This window comes from Pleurodeles waltl, chromosome 1_2 (genome assembly GCF_031143425.1).
Source record: "Pleurodeles waltl isolate 20211129_DDA chromosome 1_2, aPleWal1.hap1.20221129, whole genome shotgun sequence".
Lineage (NCBI taxonomy): Eukaryota > Metazoa > Chordata > Amphibia > Caudata > Salamandridae > Pleurodeles > Pleurodeles waltl.
The window spans coordinates 925,694,273-925,719,146 of record NC_090437.1 but is presented as its reverse complement, the minus strand read 5'-3'; the positions used below and the strand labels follow the sequence as shown (position 1 = coordinate 925,719,146).

Genomic DNA, 24,874 nt, shown 5'->3' with positions numbered 1-24,874 from the left:
CTCACACCCAGCATCTACTGATAGATCAAGGTCAAGACCAATTTTGTTATGGAAGTTCTTCAGCCAGGGCAAACATTTTGTTATGGAGGTTTTCAGCCGGTGCAAACATCTAGTGATCACTTATTAACTTTTAACATGGCCCTTAACAATACTTTTTTGGCGAGCATGGGCCAAACATTGCTCCGGCCCACTGGTCATCTGCCAAATTGCATGCCGCCAGAACTCTGCCCCAGCAGTCCTGCAGTTCTGTCTCACCCACTTCATGTGAAACCTTGGTGGTGCAAGTGTCTGGTGGCAAAAGTAACCCCTAACTCATTTCAGCTACTCGTCCCGATAAGAAGTCGAAATGTGTGAATACATTCGGTAAGAGTCTTCTTGTCCATCAGCTCGGTGTTTGTCTGTGAATGTCAGCTATATGCAAGGAGGTGTTTACACACCTTTTGGTATTTGGTGGCTCAAGTCCTCGTTGGTATCCCTGAAGATCTCCAACCTTTCCTTGCCCAGGCCAAACAGAATGGTCATGATGATGCCAAGTTCACAGTTCATTATGGCTTGCACACCACTGAGACTATCTAGCAGGCCGTTGGCACCAGCGTCGCCGTTCACTGCCATGCTTGGCTGCAATCCACCATTTTTTCTGGTGATGTCTAGTTGTTCCTCATGGACATGCCATTCAATGGGCTTGCCTGTTTGAGGGCAAGGCAGCCTCTGCTCTTCAGGTTTTAAAGGAGAGCGTTGCCACGGCATGCTCCCTGGGTCTGTCAGACTCACCTCGCCAATCACATTAGCCCTACAGCTTTTTTTCCAGTTTTGGCAGTTATACCAGTCAGTCCAACCCCCACAAGGCTGCTTCCAGTTTTGCAGTCAAGGATGTGGTGCCCATTGCCTCCATTGTCAAGGACATTGAACCACTTAGTCCACTACTCACCCTGCAACCTCAGCTGTAAAACTCCTTTAGCATGCTCTTAGTGGAGCACAGCCAGCCGGTGGGAGACAGGATCGGATGATCATTGTTGGGTTAACAGGCCATTACTTCAGTTAGATCGGTCCTGCAAATTGTTTGGAAGGGTTATACCCTAACTTTCCTTTTCACACCTTCGCACCTTCCATCATCACCCCGGTGAATGAAGGAGGACCATCTATCCATTTTGCAGCAAAATAGGATGTGGTTGCTATTCCCACTATTTTCTGGTGCCCAAGAAGGACTGAGGTCTGATTTTAGACCTGTGCCCTGTCAACACCTTTCTTCTGAAGGCAAAATTAAAAATGCTCATTCTGGCCAAGGACCTGTCTGCCCTAGGGCGTAACAGACTGGATGGTGGTGTTGGACCTGCAGGGCACCTAATTCTATATACCTGTCCTGCTGGCCCAATCTGCACTACCTACGGCTCGTGGTGGACTGGAGAATTTTCAGTTGGCTGTGCTCTCCTGGTCTCACTAGTCTCCGTCAGATGTTCACGAAAATGATGGTGGTGGAAGCAGGGCATCTTGAGAGTTTAGGTATCACAGTCTTCCTTTGCGTCAACAACTCGCTGTTGAAGGCAGGCTCGCCCCCCAGGCAGGTGTCAACCATCTCCAGACTTATACAAGCCTCCTGTCATCTTTGAGTTAACCATCACTGTGCCAAAGTCACACCGAACTCCTTCTAAGATGCTTGCCTTCATCTGAGCCACTCTGGACATGGTTGGGTTTCATGCCATTCACCCTGAAAGGAGAGTCAAGGAGATTCAGGCTATGATCCCGGTCCTTCGCCCTCGCTCCTGGATTTCAGCAAGGTTGACTGACACTGCTGGGACTGAAGACCACCTCCTTCTTGCCAGTCGACCATTCAAGGTAGCGTATGTGATCACTGCCATGGGATCTGAAATCTCAGTGGGCCCAACTTTGTGAAGAACTCTGACCACGTTCAGATTTCACACAAGACTGCAAAAGACATGCAGTGGTGGTCACTGGAAGACAGTTTGGTCAATAGCAGTCCCCTTACCCAACCAGAGCTGGCTCTGGTGATCTATGCATCGCTTCTGGGTTGGAGTGACAGTCTGGGAGCTGTAATGACCAGAGACATCTGATCTCCAGCAGAGTCCCACCTCCATTTCAACCTTCTGGAGCTGAGGGCCATCCGCTTGACGGTGAAATCGTTCTTTCCATCGATCATGGAGAGTCTGGTACAGGTGCTCAGGGACCACACCACTGCCATGAGGTACTGCAACAAACTGAGTTAGGTGGGGATCACGGACCTTGGCCCAGGAAGCCCTGCCCACCTCGAGCTGAGTGGACCACCAAGGAGTCTTCGTGCTGGTGAACCACCTAGCAGAATGATTTAATGCAGAGAGGACGAATACAGCTGTTGGCACCTAACAAATCATGAGTGGCAGTTACACATGGAGTTAATGCAAGGTCTCTCCCGCAATTGGGGAAAATCTGAGCTTGATCTGTTTGCCACTGCAGAGAACACAGTGTCAGTACTTCTGCAGTGTTAAGTTTCAAAGGCAACTCTCGCTTGAGGATGCGTTTTGCCTTGAGTGGAGCTCAGGACTCGTGTATGCCTTTCCACTGATAACTCCCTGTCCAGAGTTCTCAAGAAGATCAGGACCAGGCAGGCCCAAGTCATCCTAGTGGCCCCAGACTGGGCACAGAGAGTACAGTATTCTGTACTTCTGGGCTTGAGCAGCTGTCTTCTGATCAGACTGCCCCTCTGGGAGGACCTACTGTTGCAGAGGCAGGGCAGGGTTCTGCACCTGGGCCTTTGAAATCTCCACCTTCATGCTTGGAGATGGATTCCATCAGAAGTGGTTGATGTCATCTTTGCAGCCATGTGTCCCTGGACAAAAACTGTATACATATGTCGTTGGGACAAGTTTGTGGTTTGGTGTGGTGCTCCATCCCCTCCAGTCAAAGTTACCTGACATTTTGTTGGGTTTTTGTGCCCCTGTCCAGCACGGCCGTGCTCAGGGCACAGTCTTCGGCTTGTTTGGAATTTTTGCAGTTGCCGGATTGGCCCTCTTTGTTTAAGTTTCCAGTTGCAAACATTTGAAAAACATGTAACATCTGTTTTCTCCCTGTCCCTTTGTCAGGCCACAGTGGGATCTTAACTTGGTCCTCACATTTCTGATGTGCACTTTATTTGAGCCACTGCTTCACAGCTGTTCCTTCTGGCTCCTCACTCTCGAGACGGTATTCCTTGTCTCCCTAACATTGGTGTATTCCTTATGAGTGAGCTTCAAGCTCATTTTGTCAATCTGCCGTACACCATCTTCCTTTCAGAGAATCTGATTTTGCGAACACTAGTATCTTTCTTTGTTTAAAGTTGTGATGCTATCCAGGTTGGTCAAAACATGACCTTGCCTGTATTCTGTGCTTTGCCTCACTCCTCTATGGAAAAGAGACTTCATAGATTGGACCTCAAATGATTGCAGAGCTATTAGGTACATTGTACCAAAGAACACTGGGTGGATGATCAACTCTTTGTGGGAGTTTTCTGGAGCTTTAAAAAAAAAAAGGCAAGGCTGCTCAGAAGAGAATCATCTCCCGTTGGATCGTGCGCTGCTAAGAACTGCTATATGTTGGCTAAAATAGCACCCTATGGGAGGACTGTGTGCTCATTCTACCAGGGCTGAACCTGCTACCACTGTGTTCAGACGTGGAGTCCCTGTCCTAGAAATTTTCCAAGTGGTTGGGTTGGCATCCCTCTATAAGGTCATGAAGCACTGTTTTTCTGGATAGTCCATAAGCTGAAAAGGGCATTTTGCCAGCTCAGTCCTGCAGAACTTTATGGCTTGAGTCCATCCACAGATCCACCTTCTAGGTACTGTCTTTTTTAACTAGTCCGAATATGAGGAATCTGCAGTTACTTATCTTAGGTAACTCTCTTTTTGGTAGATTAGTGCGCTGTACAAATCAGTATAGCATAACACAACAGATTATATCTAGCTGTAGATTACTCACAGATTTTTTTTCCATCCTCATTCTGTAGTGGACATTTATCCACTAATAAGATCCCAAGTCTAAGCACCTGCGCACTCATACCAATTCGTTTTTGGGGCTCTGCATCTGAGGACACAGACAATCTTGAAAGCAACTCACATCAGTGTGCAGAAGTGGCGTCTATATGGGCTTCACATGTCATTTCATTGCTGAACTGCATGGCTCCACCTACTGATGCGCAGCGCTACTGTTAAAAAGATTCCGGATCTAGTCTGACGCTTGGAGAGTATTTAAAAGGTGAGGAATTTGTGGCTAGATAGTCTTTACCAGAAAGAGTGTTACCAAAAGTAAGTAACTTGTTATAAATGACTTTGATGACAATTCCTATGATGCAGAATTGGAAGTACCAAGTAAGTAACATTTCCAATTTGAACTCAAATTTTGAGATGCTCAAGCAGGTCAGAATTTATTTACTTCGTTTTTATTGGAAGAAGGCAACCTGCAGGGTAAACAGCCTGCAATTGAAAATCTGGCCCCCTGAAAGGTTGATGGTTTATCATTTGGAGAATGTGGACTACAGTCAAAAAGAGTACTACACTCCATAGCATTAGAATTCTGCAGGTGGCATGATATTAACTATCTTCATCTGTTTCTGGCTTGCTGCCTGTGGTATTCGATTTATCTTTACATCTTTGTCTTGTTGAAGAAGAAATGCATATTTCAAATGTTGGAGGTTATTTTAAAAAATCCTGCTAAAGCTATTTTTTTTCATTTTCTTTTTCTGTCTTTTTTTTTCTTCTTTTTTTTTTGGTACCAGCTGTCTTTCTTAGTTTCGACGCGGTTAGTGAACCTGTTGTCTCCCATACCTTATTTTACACCTTTATTGAAACTTAATCTGGTGTTTTTCTCAATAGATGGAGCCACCATTTCAGTTTCTGCACAAATGTGATGGGAAATACGTAGCTTTAAGACTGTTTTCATGATGTTGGTAACAGTGTCCTCATTGGTCAATAAATGGCAAGCCATATTGGCTGATTTAACTTGCACCTTTTCTTGTTTTTTATACCAGGTAGCGATGTGGGAGAAGTTTACCTTTTCCCTCCAGATCATGTTAGCTTTTTTACTTCAATCACTTTATTCATTTGTCATATTTATTCAAATGTATTCTTGTAAGGCTATGGAGTATCATTTAGCTATTCCATCACCTGTAAGGAGAGAATGTCAAATAACTTCTGGTGCTTATGGTAGTTCTGCGAAGGATTTAGCTGTTAAGAAACATACTATTTCCAAGTGGATAGTGAATTACATCAGAATGTGCTTTGAGGCAGCCCAAATCACTGCTTAGAGGACTTATTGTACTTTCTTTGAACAGCAGCCAGCTGAGATGCGTGGCTGTTTATATTTGCAAAGCATCTACTTGACCACCTTGCCATATATTCTCCAAAAATTATAGCATTCATTTGGCCACCCAGGCTGAATCGTTGTTTAGTAGGTAGTTGTTTGGGTATATTTTCAATAACAATGCTTCTCTGTTGTTTCCAAGGTTGTGTGTCCAAATGTGTTGTTTATTGCAGAATCAGGAATGTGCAGCATGAATTTTATCAGTCAAGGTGGTTTTTCCATTTGGTATCATTGGTCCTGATAGATGCTGCAATCCCTCAGCAGATTTTTTTTGTCCTGGTAAAACCACCATTTATGCACTTGACATGGTGATTTACATACAGAACACTTTATTCTTCACTATCACCAAAGGCACACAAAGTTTTCTTCATAACAATGCATCTGTTTAGGATGTATCATAGATGTGTTTATGTATCACCAGGTTTACAACTATATGCCTCTAGGATGTAACACAATGAAGATAACACTTGTGTATGTGTGTGTGGGGATGTGTGTAAGCTTACATTATTGAGACTATGAAAGGTATTTTATGGGTTAGCCCAAAAAACCCTCAAGAGAATCGAGAAATACACTAGAAATGAAAAGTCCTTTAACCACCCCATACCCGCCCCCCTGTACAAACACCCCACCACTGCCCCTTGCCCCCCCCCCGACACACACATACCAACTGACCCCCAGCCCCCACATTTGTTATTGGAATCCTCCTCAGAGAACCTTAAAAATTACAAAATGAAAAAAAACAGTACAAAAAGTTTGTTTTTGTGGTCCAATCCCAAACATGGCACATTCTATCTCTATTACCCCTCTTGCCTTCCTGGTTGAATCATTTGAAGCCAATATTACATCATATGCAGATGACACTCAGATACTCTTCCTGTGATAAAGATGAAGATATTACCCCTGACTAAATTGGGCCTTGCCTGGCTGCAGTATTCTCCTGAATGCATCAGAACCAGCTGATATGTAACGCTGACAAGACTGAAATACTCTTCTTTGGCACACCAACACCTACTAATTGGTCCGTGTGTTGGCCGGAGGGAGCTCCTCTTGTGGCTTCTCAAAATGAGGTTGTTAAGGACCTATGAGGTACATTTGGTAACCGGTTATGATTCCAGTCGCAAGTTAGATCTGTGGTTGAAATGTGTCTCGGGCTCCTCTGCGCACTGAAAAAAGTGTGTTCTTGTCTGTTCCATCCAGAGAAACAGAAGCAGGCCCCTATTATCTCTTGGTTGGACTGTGCCAACTCTCTGTACCTTATACTGCCAGACTGTCATATTCACAGATTGCAGGTGGTCTAGAATGCAGCGGCACAACTATTAATCTACCTCCGAGAACTCGGGTCTCCAATCATCCTCTTACTTAGCATTGACTCCCTTCATGTAATAAAATTTTATCTAGGACTCTGGTGCTGATTCAAGCTTTGCATCAGATTGGCCCTAGTTACTTGAGCACCCAAATCCACTTCTACTGCCCTGCCAGGGACCTCTATTCCTCGAATAGGGCAACGGCAAAAGTCCCTAGAATTCATCAGGTTTGTGGGGGGGGGGGTATGAAAGACTAGCACAGAGACCCTTCTTGGAGCATCTATGTGCGCTACAAATCCCACTCCTAATCATCATCTTGAAGGCAGACAAACTCAGCTGGTGGTACTTAGCAAATCACAAATGGCTGTTGCACACGGAATGGCGTAGGAAGTCTTCCTGCATTGGTGAGGCCCCTGGCTCAATCTTTTCACCAATGCAGAGAATGCACTTTGTCCAAGCTTTGGCATGTTTATGTTCCCAAGGTAGTTCTTCCAGGAAGATGGCTTCCATCTCATTGGGGATCAGGACTCCTGTATGCCTTTCTGCCCCTCGCTCTCCTGCCCAGAATGCTGAGAAAGATCAGGAAAGGATATGGTACCAGGAACTACTATGCATGATCAAGCTGCTGCTTTATGAGGACCTTCTGTTCCAGTAGCAGGGCAGACTGTGGCCCCCTCACCTGCATGTTGTGTATCTCCATGCTTGTAGATTGAGCAGTGACAGGTGACCTCCTTTGACCTCCATCCCGAGGGCGTTGATATCACCTTAACTGTGAGGTGTTCCTCCACAAAATCAGTGTATGCCAACGTGGTGGGACAAATTGGTTTAATGGTTGTGGCAATCAACAAATTAACAATTTTAGGCAAAGTTGTCTGAGGTTTTATTGTTTATTCTGTCCCTAGTCCAGCAGGAACTGGCCTTGGGCATGTTAAGGGCGACCTGTTGACTCTTTCGGTTACTGGGTCAGCCTCTGTTATTTAAATCTCCATTTGTGATTAAGTTTTTCAATTGGTTTGCTGCATTTGTTTCCACCGAAACCCTTTGTGATGCCCCAGTGGGACTTAAACTTAATTTCACATTCTTGAAGTGCACCCCTTTTGAGCTGTTGCACAATGGCCCCTTAAAACTCCTGACTGTAAAAGTGGTCTTTCTTGTCGCCATAACATCGGCTAGACGTGTGAGAAAACATCAAGATGTGTTTATCAACCATCTCATAGGACCTTCTTCCCCAATAAGTTGGTTCTGAGTGCCGAGCTTCATTCTTAATAAAAGTAGTCACTCCTTTACTTGTTGGCAAGGCTTTCATCCTTCAGGCATTCTTTGATCCACCTCATCCCTTCAGGCATTCTTTGCTCTGCCTCATTCCTGGTTTGGACACTAAAAGAGCATTACGTTTCTATTCGATCGTGCCAAGAAAGATTGAGTGGATGATCAACTCTCTGTTGGGTTTCCAGAGCAAAGAAGGGCAAAGCAGTGCAAAAACAGACCATCTCCAGATGGATTGTTCTCTGCATAAAGACATGCAACACCACTTGCAAAGAAGCACCCTCCGGAAGGCTTGTGGGCTTATTCCACCAACACCAGAGCCGCTAACACTCCATTAGCAGGCTGATTGCCTTTCCTGGACATGTCAGGCAGCTGCATGGACTTCGGTTTACACGTTCAAGAACCACTACTGCCTCAACAGGCAGGCCTGTCAATAGGGGTGTTTTACCTGCTTGGTCCTGCTGGACTTTGGCTTGAGCCAGTTCACAGACCTGCCTTCTTGGGAGGTGTTGCTATGGTATCTATTCACAAGGTGAGGAATCTGCTGTTAAAAGTATCCATCAGAAGGGCAAGTTACCTACCTTGTGTAATGCTCTTTCTGGTGGATGCGCAGTCTAACAGCAGATTCCTCACCAACACCCCACTCCAGCCCCTCCCCATTCTGTGATCTTGACTTCCATCTAAAAAGGTCCCCATTTAGAGATCTGCACACTGATAATTCTAATTACCGATGTGCTCATTGCCTGAGTACTGACATCCTAGAAAGCATCCGTCATCTGTGTGCAAGAATGGCACAACTATGTTTTTTCCGCTCTTCACTTCTGGAGCAGAATGATGTTGGCACAGAACTGCATGACGCCACCTAGTGGCACACAGGAGAACTTCTCTAAAAGTTTCCAGTCCGTATCCACCAGAAAGATTGTTACTGAAGGTAAGTAACTAATAAACTATGAAAGTATTTGGTCTGGATTACAGTTAGTCAGTTAGTCATTAAAACAACTAAAGTGATATATTGATTTAAAATTTACACTTTAAAATAGTTTTTAAAAATCTAAAATTTACAATTCAGGTTTATCTAAAGCAGAAACCCAGGCATTAACAAACTATGGAAGTGGTGAAGATGAGAATGAAGAAGAAGTTGATGAGTTTGAAGAAGGGCCTGTTGATGTCCAGACTTCACTGCAAGTAAATAACGAGTCTCTGGATGAGAATGAGCTGAAAAAGGTATTTACTTTTGCTTCTGTTTTAGCTGTCTGTTAAGATGTCACACTCCACTTCCAGCGATCAAATTCCAACTTCATCATGGGATTCACACCAGATTAATGCTATTAAAGAGTAACCTGTATTATGTTAAACAGCACATTTTTAAAACTTTCATTCTAAGTTCTACTCTCCACACTGCTTTTTTATTTTCTTTGAAATATCTGTGGCTCTGATTGTCACCCTGGAAACAATTTGCATACTCTCAGGAATGTGTTACAGTGCTGATGTAATATTTCAGGAACCTATAGATGTATATGCTTCAGTTTGGTGTCAAAACATAGATTTTGAAGGTCAGGTAGTCTTACAGAGACAGAAAATAACTCCTCAGAGCAACCCTTCCGGCATTTTAAAAAATGGCAGCTCTATAATGATGTGTTTAACCATCATCTTGGTAATGTAGTTTAATATTGCTTTTGTTTCAGATTTACCGTTGATTAAAATTCATAAACATGAGCGAAGCAGGTGGTAGCAGAGGACCTTTACCTCCTGACAGTGTTGCTAACTACAAAATCTGAGGACTCTTCCAACAAAGGAAAATGTGTTGCATTTCCAAATTAATACAAAAGAAAAGCTAACATCAACTGCGGCAGGCCAGAAGAAAGTTTGAGATGCTGTAGAAATACGGCAAGAGAAAGTTCACAAAAGATAGAAACCGATGGGTAAAGAGGATCAAATATTTTATAATTGTAACAAGTGCTGCAAGTCGTACACAATGGAAAAAACCCTGGAAAACAATTGTGAAAAAATAGAAGCAGTGAATCACAACAAGAATCCTAGTCTGCTGAGAAAGCGATGACAGCCAAACGCAATGCCCATCCACTTAGAAGATCAATGGCTACCCCTCGTTCACCTCCAACAACTGATAAAAAAGCAAAGGATATTCAATGTGTTATCTGTGATTTAGCTAGAAAAGGGCCAAAGGGATTGACTAAAGAACAGAGTACTTTGTACATGAGTCTTAAAGGACAAACATGTCTATCTGCAGCTAGTTTCTTCCAAGGTGAGGTTTTCAGCCGATTAGCTGATCTAAACAGCAAGGTGAATGTATTTGGAGTTGATTTGTATGCCCACCTGAACTGCATGCTTGTGCAGATATTCGAAAATATGAATGAACAATGAGCTCCCAGCAACAGCGTAACCGCTAGCCTTCAGTTAAGTTTGCACTCTTTGAGAAAGCAAATGAAGTTTTAAAGCCACTCTTGAATTCTGGCTACTGGTTCACACTAGGTGAGATCAGAGAAACAATGGTTGACATTGATGAAACTATATTGATCCATAATGAAATTAATATTTTTCTAGTGAGAATGTATAATGGCAGAATTTGTTTTTGTCAGTTTAACAAAAAGAATGAAACACTTATGTTTTCTCAGCTGATTTGACTCCTGAAGTTCTTGCTTTCAAAATAAGATCACAGGATGCAGTAAAATCATCAGGAACCATTTTAAGAAATTTCCTGAAAGATTTAGATTTTGGACTTAATGACATATTTTGTGATGCCCCAGAGATCTGCAAATCTTGGGAGTCAACACGAATGCCTTATGTTGTCTTAACATATTTTACATCATTGTTTAATATCAGCAAAGCAAAACTGTTACAAACTAAAGTTCTTGAGTTGGGAACAGAAGCCAACAACATTTTTGACGGCTTTGAAGTTATAAGCAAAGAAGTGGAAGACAATCCCATGAACCAGCAGACTTATGCTGTGCAAATGTACTGTCTTTTTCAAATCATGTTTTATGAATTACATCACGGCAAAAAGGAAAACTCTGCTACACATGACTGCCTACACAATCTTTGACAAGTGCAAAAGTAGAGAGCTAATCACTTCAATGAAAAAGATCAGTATATCAGTAATTTATAATTTACATAGTACGGAGCAGGAACTTGTTAGCAGCTCATGCTGTAAAATTTTGTGAATACGAAAGCACACCACTTCCAAGACACTTTACCAGGAAAGGATTTACAATTGCTGCTCTTGATGATTTTGATTTTGAAGACAGCTCTGCTTTGTCTGAAACATTCAGCACACATGATACTGCCATGGTGCGTTTTCAAGACTGTACCAGTGAAATAGCTGCTGGAAAACAAGCTGTGTCAGCTGTAGGCATAAACAAGCAAAGCTGCAAACGTATAACTCAACTGCCTTGCCAATGTGTGCAAAAAATAACTACAAGCCATCAACCCGTCCCAGTCTACCAGAAAGTTTCAGTGTGGCTGAGGACATGGATCTTCTTCTACCTGATGCTACGGTCAGCAAAGCTGATTTTCCTGAATTTATCATATTGCTTATTTGGTGCGGATAGAAGGATGAAGAAAAGCCTGTTCCTCCGTGGGAAGGAATTTATGCTCTGATCTTCCAAAATGCTGTAGAACTGAAGAAAACGGTTGAGTTTTTACCAGTAATACCATCTTCAGTCACAAACTATACAACAGTATACACAGCTCTTAAAAATTTCCAAAATATGCGTGATCAGCTTGAAGACTAGCCTATCGTGCCAATTTTCTGCGATTAAGGTGTTTTCCGTATAGTAGCTGACATTGTTATGAGCAATCCAGTAGAATTTGATGATCTTTATCCAATGATGGGTGTTTTCGGCATGTAAGAAGCTGTGTGGCGGAGTAAAGGAAGATATCTCAATGGATGTGGCATAGATGATGCACTTATTGAGGCTGAAATCTTTGAAAGCAAAACTGTCCAGTCAGTATTGAGGGAAACTTATTATGTATGTTTGTTACAAGATATGCTCATCATATGAAGCATATAGAAACATTGCGTTGGAATGCTTTCTGGAACAAGAATGTCAAATTAGGTTTTGCATATTTTATTCCAGAAGTGAAAAAGACACAGGGTGCATTTCATTCACAAGACATAATGCAAAGTCTGGCAATGTTCAATGCACTCAGTTTAAAAACAGAAAACCTGAAAACTAAGTTTGTAGAGTTTGTTAAAGAATGTGAAATAAAATCACGACTTTGCGAGTACTGGGGAAAAGTTTTACACGTGATAGCTCTAGTGAAAAACTTGATACATGGTGATAGGGAAGGTGATTGGAAGATGGACGTGAAGCATGTGGAGTCGCCGATTACTGTGTTTCTCGAATTCAATTGCATAAACTACCTGAGATATGGGCCTTGTTTTTGGAAAGAGTGAAGAAGCTAAAGGTGGAAAAACCAAACCTCTACAGAAAATTCATCCAAAGATTTTTTGTGGTGAAAGACAGAGCGGGACGATTCAATCCTGTATTAAACAGATATGAAACTGGAACAGACAAAACAGAGATGACAGAAAAGCGCCAAGAGAATTGTTGGTCAGACATGTAAAAGTGAATATGTTGCTCAGTGGCATCTTGTTTACCATGAAGTCCTTCCTATTTGCAATGTTTTCAGAGAGATGACCAATTCAAAATTAATGGGCCATTATGAAACTGCTCCTCACTACAAACTTGTGAGAAAGAGAGGGAAACAGTAGGGAAACCCCTTTTCAAATCACCGAGCCTGTGCGACTACACAACTTTGTGACCAAACAATATGTTGATAACAATATCTACTAAACATCCACTAAATGTCCTGGAATATAGATCGAAACTATATTCAGAACTGAAGCGGGAGACATTTGTATTCACAGAGAAAAGGCTGTTTGACATGATCACTTAAGCTAAACGTCCACGCTTTAATAGCCATAGTAAGAGTTTTAGCTAACCAGCCACTACAAAACAGGTTACAAAAAACAAGTTTTGCAATCACATAGTGTGGGAAAATGGCTCCCTGTTGCAGTTACCCCCTACTTTGTGCCTGATATTGATGCTGACTTGACTGAGAAGTGTGCTGGGACCCTGCTAACCAGGCCCCAGCACCAGTGTTCTTTCACTAAAAATGTACAATTGGCACACCTCTGGCACACAGGTGCCCTTGTAAAATGTACCAGTGGTGCCAAGGGACCTGTGACCAGGGAAGGTCTCTAAGGGCTGCAGCATGTGTTGTCCCACCCCTCACCTAACACATACACACTGCCATTGCAGATTGTGTGTTGGTGGGGAGAAAAAGGCAAAGTCGACATGGCATCCCCCTCAGGATGCCATGCACACAAAATACTGCCTGTGGCATAGGTAAGTCACCCCTCTAGCAGGCCTTACAGCCCTAAGGCAGGGTGCACTATACCACAGGTGAGAGCATAGTTGCATGAGCAATATGCCCCTACAGTGTCTAAGCCTATTCTTAGACATTGTAAGTACAGTGTGGCCATATTAAGCATATGGTCTGGGAGTTTGTCAAAAACTAACTCCATAGCTCCATAATGGCTACACTGAATACTGGGAAGTTTGGTATCAGACTTCTCAGAATAATAAACCCACACTGAAGCCAGTGCTGGATTTATTAAAAAATGCCCACAGAGGGCATCTTAGAGATGCCCCCTGTATTTTACCCAATCCTTCAATGCAGGACTGACTGGTCTGTGCCAGCCTGCTGCTGAGAGATGAGTTTCTGACCCCCTGGGGTGAGAGCCTTTGTGCTCTCTGAGGCCAGAAACAAAGCCTGCATTGGGTGGAGATGCTTAACACCTCCCCCCGCAGGAACTGTAACACCTAGCACAGAGCCTCAAAGGCTCAAGCTTCGTGTTACAGTGCCCCAGAGCACTCCAGCTAGTGGAGATGCCCACCCCTGGACACAGCCCGCACTTTTGGCGGCAAGTCCAGGGGAGATAATGAGAAAAACAAGGAGTCGTCACCCACCAGTCAGGACAGCCCCTAAGGTGTCCTGAGCTGAGGTGACCCCTGCCTTTAGAAATCCTCCATCTTGATTTTGGAGGATTCCCCCACTAGGATTAGGGATGTGCCCCACTTCCCACAGGGAGGAGGCACAAAGAGGGTGTAGCCACCCTCAAAGACAGTAGCCATTGGCTACTGCCCTCCCAGACCTAAACACCCCCCTAAATTCAGTATTTAAGGGCACCCCAGAACCTTGGAATTTAGATTCCTGCAACCTGAAGAAAGAAGGACTGCTGACCTACAAGCCTGCAGAGAAGACGTCAACTGATTTGGCCCCAGCCATACCGGCCTGTCTCCAACTTCGATAACCAGCTCCAGCGACTCATCCGACAGGTACCAGCGACCTCTGAAGCCTCAGAGGACTGCCCTGGATTACAGGACCAAGAAACTCCAGTGAACAGCGGCCCTGTTCAAAACCAGCTACTTCTTTGCAGCAAAGAAGAAACTTTCAAAGACTGCACGTTTCCCGCCGGAAGCGTGAGACTTCCCACACTGCACCCGACGCCCCCGGCTCGACCTACACAAAACCAACACCTCAGGGAGGACTCCCCGCCGACTGCGAGCCCGTAAGTAACCAGAGACGACACCCCTGATCCCCCACAGCGACACCTGCAGAGACAATCCAGAGGCTCCCCCTGACCGCGACTGCTTGTAACAAGCGACCCAACGCCTGGAACCAACACTCTACCCGCAGCCCTCAGGACCTGAAGGAACCGAACTTCAATGCTGGAGTGACCCCCAGGCGACCCTCTGCCTAGCCCAGGCAGTGGTTGTCCCGAGAAGCCCCCCCTGTGCCTGCCTGCACCGCTAGTGACCCCCGGGTCCCTCCATCAATTCCTACCTGAAACCAGACGCCTGCTTTGCTCACTGCACCCGGCTGCCCCTGTGCTGCTGAGGGTGTACTTTGTGTGCCTTCTCGTGTCTCCCCCGGTGCTCTACAAAACCCCCCTGGTCTGCCCCTCCCCCCCCCCCCCCCTCCCCCGAGGACGGCGGTACATACCTGCTGGCAGATTGGAACTGGAGCACCCCTTTTCCCCTTATGTGCCTATGTGTTTTGGGCACTTCTTTGACCTCTGTACCTGACGGGCCCTGAGCTGCTAGTGTGGTAACTTTGGGGTTGCCTTGAACCCCCAACGGTGGGCTGCCTATGCCCCAAACATGAGACTTGTAAGTGTTTTACTTACCTCCAAAACTAAACTTTACTTACCTCCCCCAGGAACTGTTGATTTGTACCCCCCGTGTGTCCACTTTGAAAATAGCTTATTGCCCTTTTTACAAACACTGTATGTGATACTGCTTTCATTCAAAGTTCCTAAAGTATCTAAGTGAAGTACCTTTCATTTAACGTATTAACTGTAAATCTTGAACCTGTGGTTCTTAAAATGAACTTTGAAAATATATTTTTCAATATAAAAACCTATTGGCCTGGAGTAAGTCTTTGAGTGTGTGTTCCTCATTTATTGCCTCTGTGTGTACAACAAATGCTTAACACTACCCTCTGATGAGCCTACAGCTCGACCACACTACCACAAAATAGAGCATTATAACTATCTCTCTTTTGCCACTATCTTACCTCTAAGGGGAATCCTTGGACTCTGTGCACACTATTTCTTACTTTGAAATAGTATATTCAGAGCCAACTTCCCACACATAGAGAGATGGATGTAGCAAAGAAGAGGGGTGAATTTATCAAAAACATTCTGTTGCATGATCTTCTTCCAACAAATGTACTGTTTGATGGAGATGCTGCAACCAAAGCAGGTAAGCACAAACTCGTACAAGAGCTTAAAAAAAACCTTTCACCTGAAGAATTTAAATTCAAAGTTATCCTCATTGAAAACTATTGTAGTTGTGGACTGTGACACAGTTGTGAATGGTCAAGATTTCATACATGCAAAACCTTGGAGAGGTGGTTCAGATTGTTCTACAGATATCAGTCAGGGTGCACTTTGCAATAACTATACAATGTCTTTGACAGTTATCTTAAACTCTCATTACACATGGAGAGAGGAAGAGGGAGATGGGGGGATAACTATGGAGGAACACTCCGTACTTAGCTCCCTATAATTCAAAGTACACACGAAAGTACGGGGTTCTCTAGAAGCGGACGTCGCGGATATTAGCGTAGTCCTAGGTTGTATGTATTCCTATTTTGGAAGGGTAACGTCAGTGGAATGTCAGTTGGAAATTACCGAGTGGAACAGCGAGGGGTGGGAAGAAGGGAATTTCCTTTTACGGACTAGGTGGTCTCACACACTATATAGTGTCATGCTTCATCATTTGACCACCTAGACCCACCCAGGTAGGACAGTGCCACCTGGGCGGACTCAACCTCACTGTTAAAGGAACAGGAGGGAGTGCGTAAATAAACTTGTTTCTGGAAAGATCGGGATCCAGCTAATCTACTGAAAAACTAAAAACACCTAAGCAGACACCTGTGAAGAGCAACAAATTTAATGGTGGTGTCTGTCTGGTGTAGTTAAAAAGGGGGGTTGGGACACCTCTGTGAGGACAAGGACTCACAGGGTCACCTAACTAATTACTAGCCAACATGTTTCTGCCCTCAAAAGTGAGCCAATGAAGGTCTCGGGGCATTCGTCAGGGCCTAGGATCCCTACGTCTCACTCTTTTTTCATTTTCTCACTCTTTGATTTCCCCATAGAGTATTTTCCTCCAACGTGAGACGTAGGGATCCTAGTTATGGATATGATACGGAACAGGCGAAAAAAAGACACTTAATCACACTTCATATTCTGTACAAGACACTTGATTCAGAGATGCCCAGTGTTCTTATCAAGGCACATATTCCTATGGGTGATGAAACTATGAGCAAACCTGGAGCTTAAACTGCTGAACCTGTGAAGTTTCTAAAAGGATTTGCTGAGATACAAGACAAATGTGACTTGAAAGGCATAGATAAATAGCTTGTGCGTATGTGGGAAACGAGTTCTGACTGTCAGACATTTGACTATCATCGGTACAGTGATTTAAAAAAATATATATATATATCAGTCTCGGTAAAGGACCTTCCACTGACATCCTGTGTTCTGGGTGTAGACACTTTAAAAGAGCATTTTACTTGACCAGAAGATGTGTAAATATTTTGGATCATGCTTATGTAGAGAAAGATCCATGTGAATTTGGTTGGAAAGATGTTGATGGGGTGCTAAAACCTATGAAATTTCTAAACGCCGCTACCCACAGAACTTACACACCTGTGCTACAAAATGATGTCCCTGTCGACATGCTCTTCTCAAATTTTCAACATTCTGCAAATGTACTATGAACGATAGCCAAAACAAATAGTGAACTATGAAAATGGGTCTAAAACAGGAGAGAGAAACATTATGTATACACCAAACAATGTTTATGAAAAAAAATAAAGGATTAAACCCCATTATTATTTCTTTAATTTCTGTATATCTCTTATTTGTCTATTGTGGTCGCCATTTTGGAAAATGCCGGAAGGGTTGCTTTGAGGAGTTATTTTCTGTCTCTAGAAGACAACTTGACCCCCAACACCTATGTTTGGACACCAGAAGCAAGTATAATGGTCTCATTGTTCCTTGAATAATACATCATCACTGGGACGCGTTTTGTTGACTTTTGGAGCTAGGGCCGGACTACAAGCCCCCAAACCACTGTGCAGCAGAAGGAGTAGGCTGAGGTAGTGTTACCGCGCCGCCTCAGCGATATAAGGAATTACCAGGCTCCCACAGCGCAGGACGCGTTTTGTTCAGTTTTGGAGCTGGGACCTAGACTACAGTTACCCTTGAGTATTCATTTTTCTGAAATCCTATCAGCTGCTAACTCACTTAAGTTGGGCAAGGCCCCAGGTCTTGATAAAGTCCCAGGTGATTTATATAAATCCAATAGGAGCATCTGGGTGCCTTATATTAATACTGTCTGCAACACGGTTGCAGCTGGTTCTCAGATTCCACCCACGTGGAAGTGGGCTGAGATAGTGCCTATATACAAAAAGGGCAGCTCGAACGATCCATCCAACCTCTGGTCGAATAGTTTGCTGGAAAACTTGCAGAAGATATTCTGTAAACAGTTTTAGACCAGCTATTGGAGTGTATTGATGAGAGTGGTGCTATCTCAGATTTGCAGGCAGGATTTAGACCTTTGATCAGCATTGTAGATCAAGTCTTTAGATTCTTACAGATTAAGTGGAAGACTGCAGATATTGGTGGGGGAGATTTGTTTATAGCTTTTCTTGACCTTCACGCAGCCTTGGATTTAGTCCCAAGAGGGAAGTTATGAAGTTCACTTCAAACGATCGGGATCCTGTCAGAATTACTTGGCCTCATTGTCTTCCTTCATGAGGGAAACTTTGCAGGGATTAGGTATGGTAAGAAGGGTGAGTTAACAGACCCAGTCAGGTTGAGAGGGGTGTCCGCCAGGTCTGTGTCCTAGTGCCTTCACTTTTCCCTGTGTATAATAATAACTGCATAGGCTACCTAATTAGTTGTGTTAATGACTCCCCCACATTGGCAGGACAATAAATACTGGGGCTGTTCTATGCTGATGACACCCTCCCATTAGCTAAGACTAGGGTGGGTCTTCAAAATCAAGTGACTAGCTTTTGTGCTTTCTGTTACGACTTTGGGTTGGAGGTCAATGCAGCGAAGACAAAGCTGATGATTTATACCAGGAGGAGAAAGCTGAATGGCAAGGTTACTCTGAATACTGAGAGCATGGATAGGGTCATTGAGTTTGATTACCTGTGTGTTAGATTAGCTGACTCTGTCTCATGGGGCCTGCAAATAATCAAAAGTTTGCATATCATTAGCTATAGAGGTGGTGCGATTGTCAGGATGGCTAAAGAAGCCCAGTATTTTCCAGTCAATCCTGCAAATTATATAGCTAAAATGCAGGCAAGGGGAGCAGCTTTTTTAGGGAGCTGAGTTGTGGAGGCAGAGTAATTTGAATATGCTTGGTGTGAAGGAAAATAATTTCCCTAGGAACATTACTGAGTTGGGGAGAGGCACTCTCTTGCTGTCCCTTAGATTTGACTTTTTTAGTATTATATCACATATCTGGCAATTTTAAGAACTTTACTGTTCCTGCTCCGTATGTGGTCAACAGAAGAACTTCAAAATTATAGGGCTGGCCTTAGCGATGTACTGGGGTGGGCGCAAGCAGTCAAGAAGATTAGTTGGCTGAGGAACATTTAGGCAGTGCTAGGTCTATTAGAATTCTGGTCCACTTCTGAAGTAATACCGCATAATGCTATGTCTGTTGTAAAGCAGAAAGTTTGAAAGAGGGTTTCTTTTCAGACTGTCCAGTATAGCGATAGAGAATCATTGATTAGTGGCTTTGTTCATTTTAAACATAAACCCTCGGCTGAGCCGTATTTGGACGCTATTAGACCTGTGCGAGCACAATCCCTGTTCCTACAGTTCAGGTATGGCATTTTGCCTACAGCTGACTTCACTGCTTGTTGGGCCTCCCCTAAATAGGGCACTAAATATTGTAAATGTTGTAGTATTGCTGAAGAAACAGATGAGCATTTTCTTTTTCTTTTTTTACCCTCGATACGTCGTTCCGAGGTATAGGTGGATTGTTCCTTTTATGTAAAGATTTCTCCATATCAGACCGAGTTACTGCCCTAAGAATATCCAAGAGTGAGTCTTAAACACTGATTGTAGCAGCTGTCTCTGAATTCTTGTTTGCAGCTTGGACTATTAGGCAGAAAGAACTCATGTTAATAAATTGAAGTTACTCGGTATATAGGAGTATTACAACAATAGGCTGCCAAAAGCTAAATGCACGGGGAAACAGGGAATTATACATACATGCATTATTATATATTCATATATGTTCGATGGCATGTGTAGCTGCAGATACACATGCTATGCACAGGTCCTGCCATCTAGTGTTGGGCTCAGAGTGTTACAAGTGTTTTCGAGTCACAGGATCGAGTGACTCCTCCTCTTTGGCTCCATTGTGCATGGGCATTGACTACATCTTAGATTGTTTTCTTTCTGCTGTTGGGTTCAGATGTGTTTCTTTTCTCTCCGGTAGTTCGAGTCGGAAAAGTACTACAAAATCTCTAAATTCGTCAAGATTGTTTTCGATCGCGTACCATCTATCATCGACACTTCAGTACTGGCGGATACAGCTCTATACTTGTCCTTCGGGGCACCCGCCCCCAACTCGGGCCTGGTCGGCCCGACCAAAGCCTCGTCGAAGCCTCATGGACCAGACCCCGTTTCAATTCTTCGCTCGGTGCCACGCCAAGTTCCCGTATACGGACCAACATCTAGTCTGTAACCTGTGTCTATCTCCAGACCACCTAGAGGATACTTGCGAGGCCTGCAGATCCTTCCGCTCGAAGAAGACTCTACGAGACCGAAGAGCGTGAAGGTTGGAAATGGCGTTGAGAAGCAATGAACGCTTCGATGCAGAAGAGGAGGAGAGGATGCAGACCGCAGTCTCTGTTCGGGTCTCCGACTCTGAGCACGTGTCTGACAACGACAGACCAATCACGGCGGGTCAGCACGTGAGTAGGCCTGCCCATGCCCCGTCCAAGCCCAAACACAAGGCCTCGGGGACGCCACTGCCAGAAGGCCATGGCTCCACCTGTAAAAAAGACTGCTGGTGACCAAGCAACAACTTCGGCAACGAGAAAGGCCACGCCACCGAAGCCTTCGGACTCGAGCCGAAGCACAGGCTCCGAAATAGTCAAGCACCGACCCAACGAGTCGAAGCCTCAAAAATCCCTCTTAGAGCCGAGGCCAATGTCTACTCCAGGCCTTTCGATCCTGAGGAAACCGGCTTCAGAGCCGAAAAGACCCATATATACAGAGGAGCATGGACTTTCCAAACAATTGAAATAAAGCCATAGATTTGCAGAGGAACTTACGCAAATGGAGGAATTTGATGAAAAACAGGCCAGAATTCAAATTCATAAAGACACTGGCAAGATCCGCACTGCACCTCCTCTAAAAACAAAGAGGAAGCTGGCCTTTCAAGGACATTTGGGCACTGACCAGCCACCGGCTAAAGTGCCAGAACCCAGACAAAAATCTCCACCTCCCCAGTTCTCACCTCACCAGTCTCCTCCCATTCTCCTCAACTAACTGTCTCTCCACCTATTACCCTCACTGCACAGTCTCCAGTGCACTCTGCAGAGTCACACCAAGATGATGTCGATCCATGGGACCTTTATGATGATCCCATTTCTGATAATAGTCCAGAGTGCTATCCATCAAAGTCATCAACCCCAGAGGATAGCACCTCAATCACTCAGGTTCTAGCTAGGGCAGCGTCATACCATAACGTAGCCATGCACGCAGAACCTCTTGAGGATGAGTTTCTATTTAATACGTTGTCCTCAACTCACACCACGTACCAGAGTCTACCCATGCTTCCTGGCATGCTAAAACATGCACAGCAAATCTTTCAGGAACCAGTCAAGGCAAGAGCAATCACTCCTTGGGTAGAAAAGAAATATAAGCCGCCTCCTTCTGACCCAGCTTTTATTACCCAACAGCTACCCCCAGATTCCGTAGTGGTCAGCGCAGCAAGGAAAAGTGCTAACTCCCAGTTGTCTGGTGACGCACCGCCACCAGATAAAGCAAAAAAATTGATGCTGCTGGTAAAAGTGTATGCATCACAAGCGGCTAATAAATGTAGAATAGCCAATTCCCAAGTGCTAATAGCTAGATACGATAGGGCCCACTGGAACAAGAGAAGAGACATCATCCAGCATCTCCCCAAGGATCAACAGAAAAGAGCCCAGCAAATAGTCAAGGAAGGGCAGGCCATTACGAATAATCAAATCAGGTCAGTGTTAGACTCGCAGACACAGCCGCAAGAACTATCAATCCAGCAGTCACCATTAGACGACGCGCATGGCTTCGGTCATCATGCTTTAAACCTGAAAGTCAGAAAGGTGTTCTAAAGATGCCATTTTATGAAAAACAGCTGTTTGGCACACAGGTTGATACAGCCATTGAAAAAATGAAAAAGGACACCGACACTGCTAAAGCTATGGGAGCGCTTTACTTACACAGTACAGAGGCTCATTTCGAAAGCCTCAATATAGGGAGGGGGTTTAGAGCCCAAACCGTCTTACCAGCCACAGTACCAAAGAGGGGAGTTTCGAGGAACCTACAGGGGACAATTTCCCAGAACTAGGGGAAAATATCAGCCCTCAAAGCAAACCACACACACACCAAGCAGTGACTTGCTCCACATCTTCCCTCACCACACTTCCCCTGTGGGAGGAAGACTGCAAAAGTTCCACACACTGGTTACCCATCACAACAGACAATTGGGTCTTATCCATTATTCAACATGATTACTGCATAGAATTCACACAAATTCCTCCAGATATACCTCCAAAACCACACAAACCCTCCTCCCAACACAGTTCAATGTTGCAAGTAGAGGTACAATTATTATTACTCTAACAAGACATAGAGCTTGTACTACATCATCAAAAGGAACAGGGGTTTACTCCCTGTATTTCCTCATTCCCAAAAAAGACGGAACAATGAGACCAATACTAGATCTCAGAACTCTCAATCTTTACATCCTATCAGAACACTTTCACATGGTAACACTACAGGATGTAGTCCCACTTTTACAACAACAAGATTTTATGGCAACACTGGATCTCAAAGATGCGTCTTTTCACATACCCATCCATCCAGCGCACAGAAAATATCTCAGGTTCGTAATTCAAGGAAAACATTACCAGTTCAAGGTGGTACCTTTCGGGATTACAACAGCTCCCAGAGTATTTACAAAATGCCTTGCCGTAGTCGCAGCCTACATAAGATGACAACATATCCATATCTTTCCATATCTCAATGACTGGTTAATAAAATCCAACAGTCGAACACAGTGTCAACACCATACATGTTATGTAATACAGAGCCTACACACACTAGGGTTCTCAATAAACTACCAAAAATCTCACTTACAACCAGCGCAGATTCGACAGTATTTAGGAGCCACATTAAATACCCAAACAGCACTTCCACAAAGGTAACAATCATTCCACAATATGTTACCACGAATCCAACCAAACCAACATTACACAGTCAAATTTGTCATGAAACTGTTGGGCATGATGGCATCATGCATCACCATTGTCCCCAATGCAAGACTAAACATGCGGCCCTTACAACAGTGCCTTGCAAAACAATGGTCACAGGCACATGGTCAACTTCAAAATCTAGTGTTGATAGACCGCCAAACACACATCTCGCTTCAGTGGTGGAATTCCACAAATTTAAACAAAGGGCGGCCATTTCAAGACCCTGTGCCTCAAGCCACACTTACAACAGATGCATCAATGATTGGATGGTGAGAACACCTCAACAATCACAACATTCAGGGACTATGGGACAACAAACACAAACAACTTCACATAAACCACTTAGAATTGCTAGCTGTATTCCTAGCACTCAAAGCCTTTCATCCTCTTCTCGTTCACAAACACATTCTCATCAAAACAGACCATATGACTACAATGTACTACCTAAACAAACAGGGAGGAACCCACTCATCACAACTTTGTCTTCTAGCACAAAACATTTGGCATTGGGCAATTCACAACATTCACCCTGTAGCACAGTACATTCCAGGGATTCACAATCAATTAGCAGATGTTCAGCCGAGATCATCAGCAAACACACAAGTGGGAAATTCACCCCCAGGTACTTCACAAGTACTTTCGCCAATGGGGAACACCAGACATAGATCTATTCACCACCAGCCAGGACGCAAAATGCCAAAGCTTCGCATCCAGGTTCCCACACCCTCTATCCAATGGCAATGCTCTATGGATCAACAGGTCAGGGATATTTGCTTACGCTTTTCCCTTTCTCCCGCTCATTCCATTTCTGGTCAACAAACTGCGTCAAAACAAACTCAAACTCATACTTATAACGCCAACGTGGGCACGTCAACCATTGCACAAGACATTGTTAGACCTATCACTAGTACCACACATCAAGCTACCAAACAGGCCGGATCTGTTGACACAAAACAAACAACTGATCAGGCACCCAAATCCAGCAATACTCAATCTAGCAATCTGGCTTCTGAAGTCTTAGAGTTTGGATATCTACATCTTCCACCAGAATGTATGGAAGTAATTAAACTAGCAAGAAAACCCACTACCAGGCAGTGCTATGCAAACAAATGGAAAAGGTTTGTCTTTTACTGGCAATCCAAACACAGCACCTCTTTCCGCATCCATACAAGACATTGTAGGTTACTTACTTGATCTACAAAAAGCAAATTTAGCTTTTTCATCCATTAAAATACATCTCACTGCTATTTCAGCCTATTTACAAAATATACAAAACAAGTCTCTAGAGTCCCTGTCATCAAAGCCTTCATGGAAGGGCTAAAACATATCATACCTCCAAGAACACCACCAGTGCCTTCATGTAATCTTAATATTTTACTCACACGGCTCATGGGTTCACCGTTTGAACCCATGCACTCGTGTCAGATTCAGTATCTAACGTGGAAAGTAGCACTCCTTGTTGCAGTCACTTCATTACGAAGGGTTAGTGAAATACAAGCATTCACTATTGAACAACCCTTTATACAAGTACACAAAGATAAAGTTGTACTTCGCACAAACCCAAAATTCCTACCTAAAGTCATCTCACCGTTTCATATAAATCAAACAGTGGAACTTCCAGTCTTCTTCCCACAGCCAGACTCAGTAGCAGAAAGAGCGCTCCATACATTAGACATTAAAAGAGCTTTAATGTATTACATTGACAGAACAAAATCATTTAGAAAAACTAAACAGTTATTTGTCGCATTCCAAAACCCCCCTACTGGTAATCCTATCTCAAAACAAGGACTGGCCGGATGGAAAGTAAAGTGCATCCAAACCTGTTACCTAAAAGGTAAAAGACAGCTATTAATAACACCAAAAGCACACACCACCAGAAAGAAAGGAGCAACAAT

The 24,874-nt window shown here is 43.9% G+C and overlaps 1 protein-coding gene across 7 annotated transcripts in view; it reads left to right on the top strand.

Moving 5' to 3' along the window:
- The window catches only part of PCM1 (pericentriolar material 1), a 713,620-nt gene that overhangs the window by 562,446 nt on the left and 126,300 nt on the right, over nt 1–24,874 (top strand). For all 7 annotated transcript variants that reach the window (XM_069200330.1, XM_069200304.1, XM_069200313.1 and 4 more), the window contains one exon: nt 8,965–9,119. In XM_069200330.1, the coding sequence (XP_069056431.1) occupies nt 8,965–9,119 (155 nt within the window). The remainder of the gene's footprint in view (nt 1–8,964; nt 9,120–24,874) is intronic.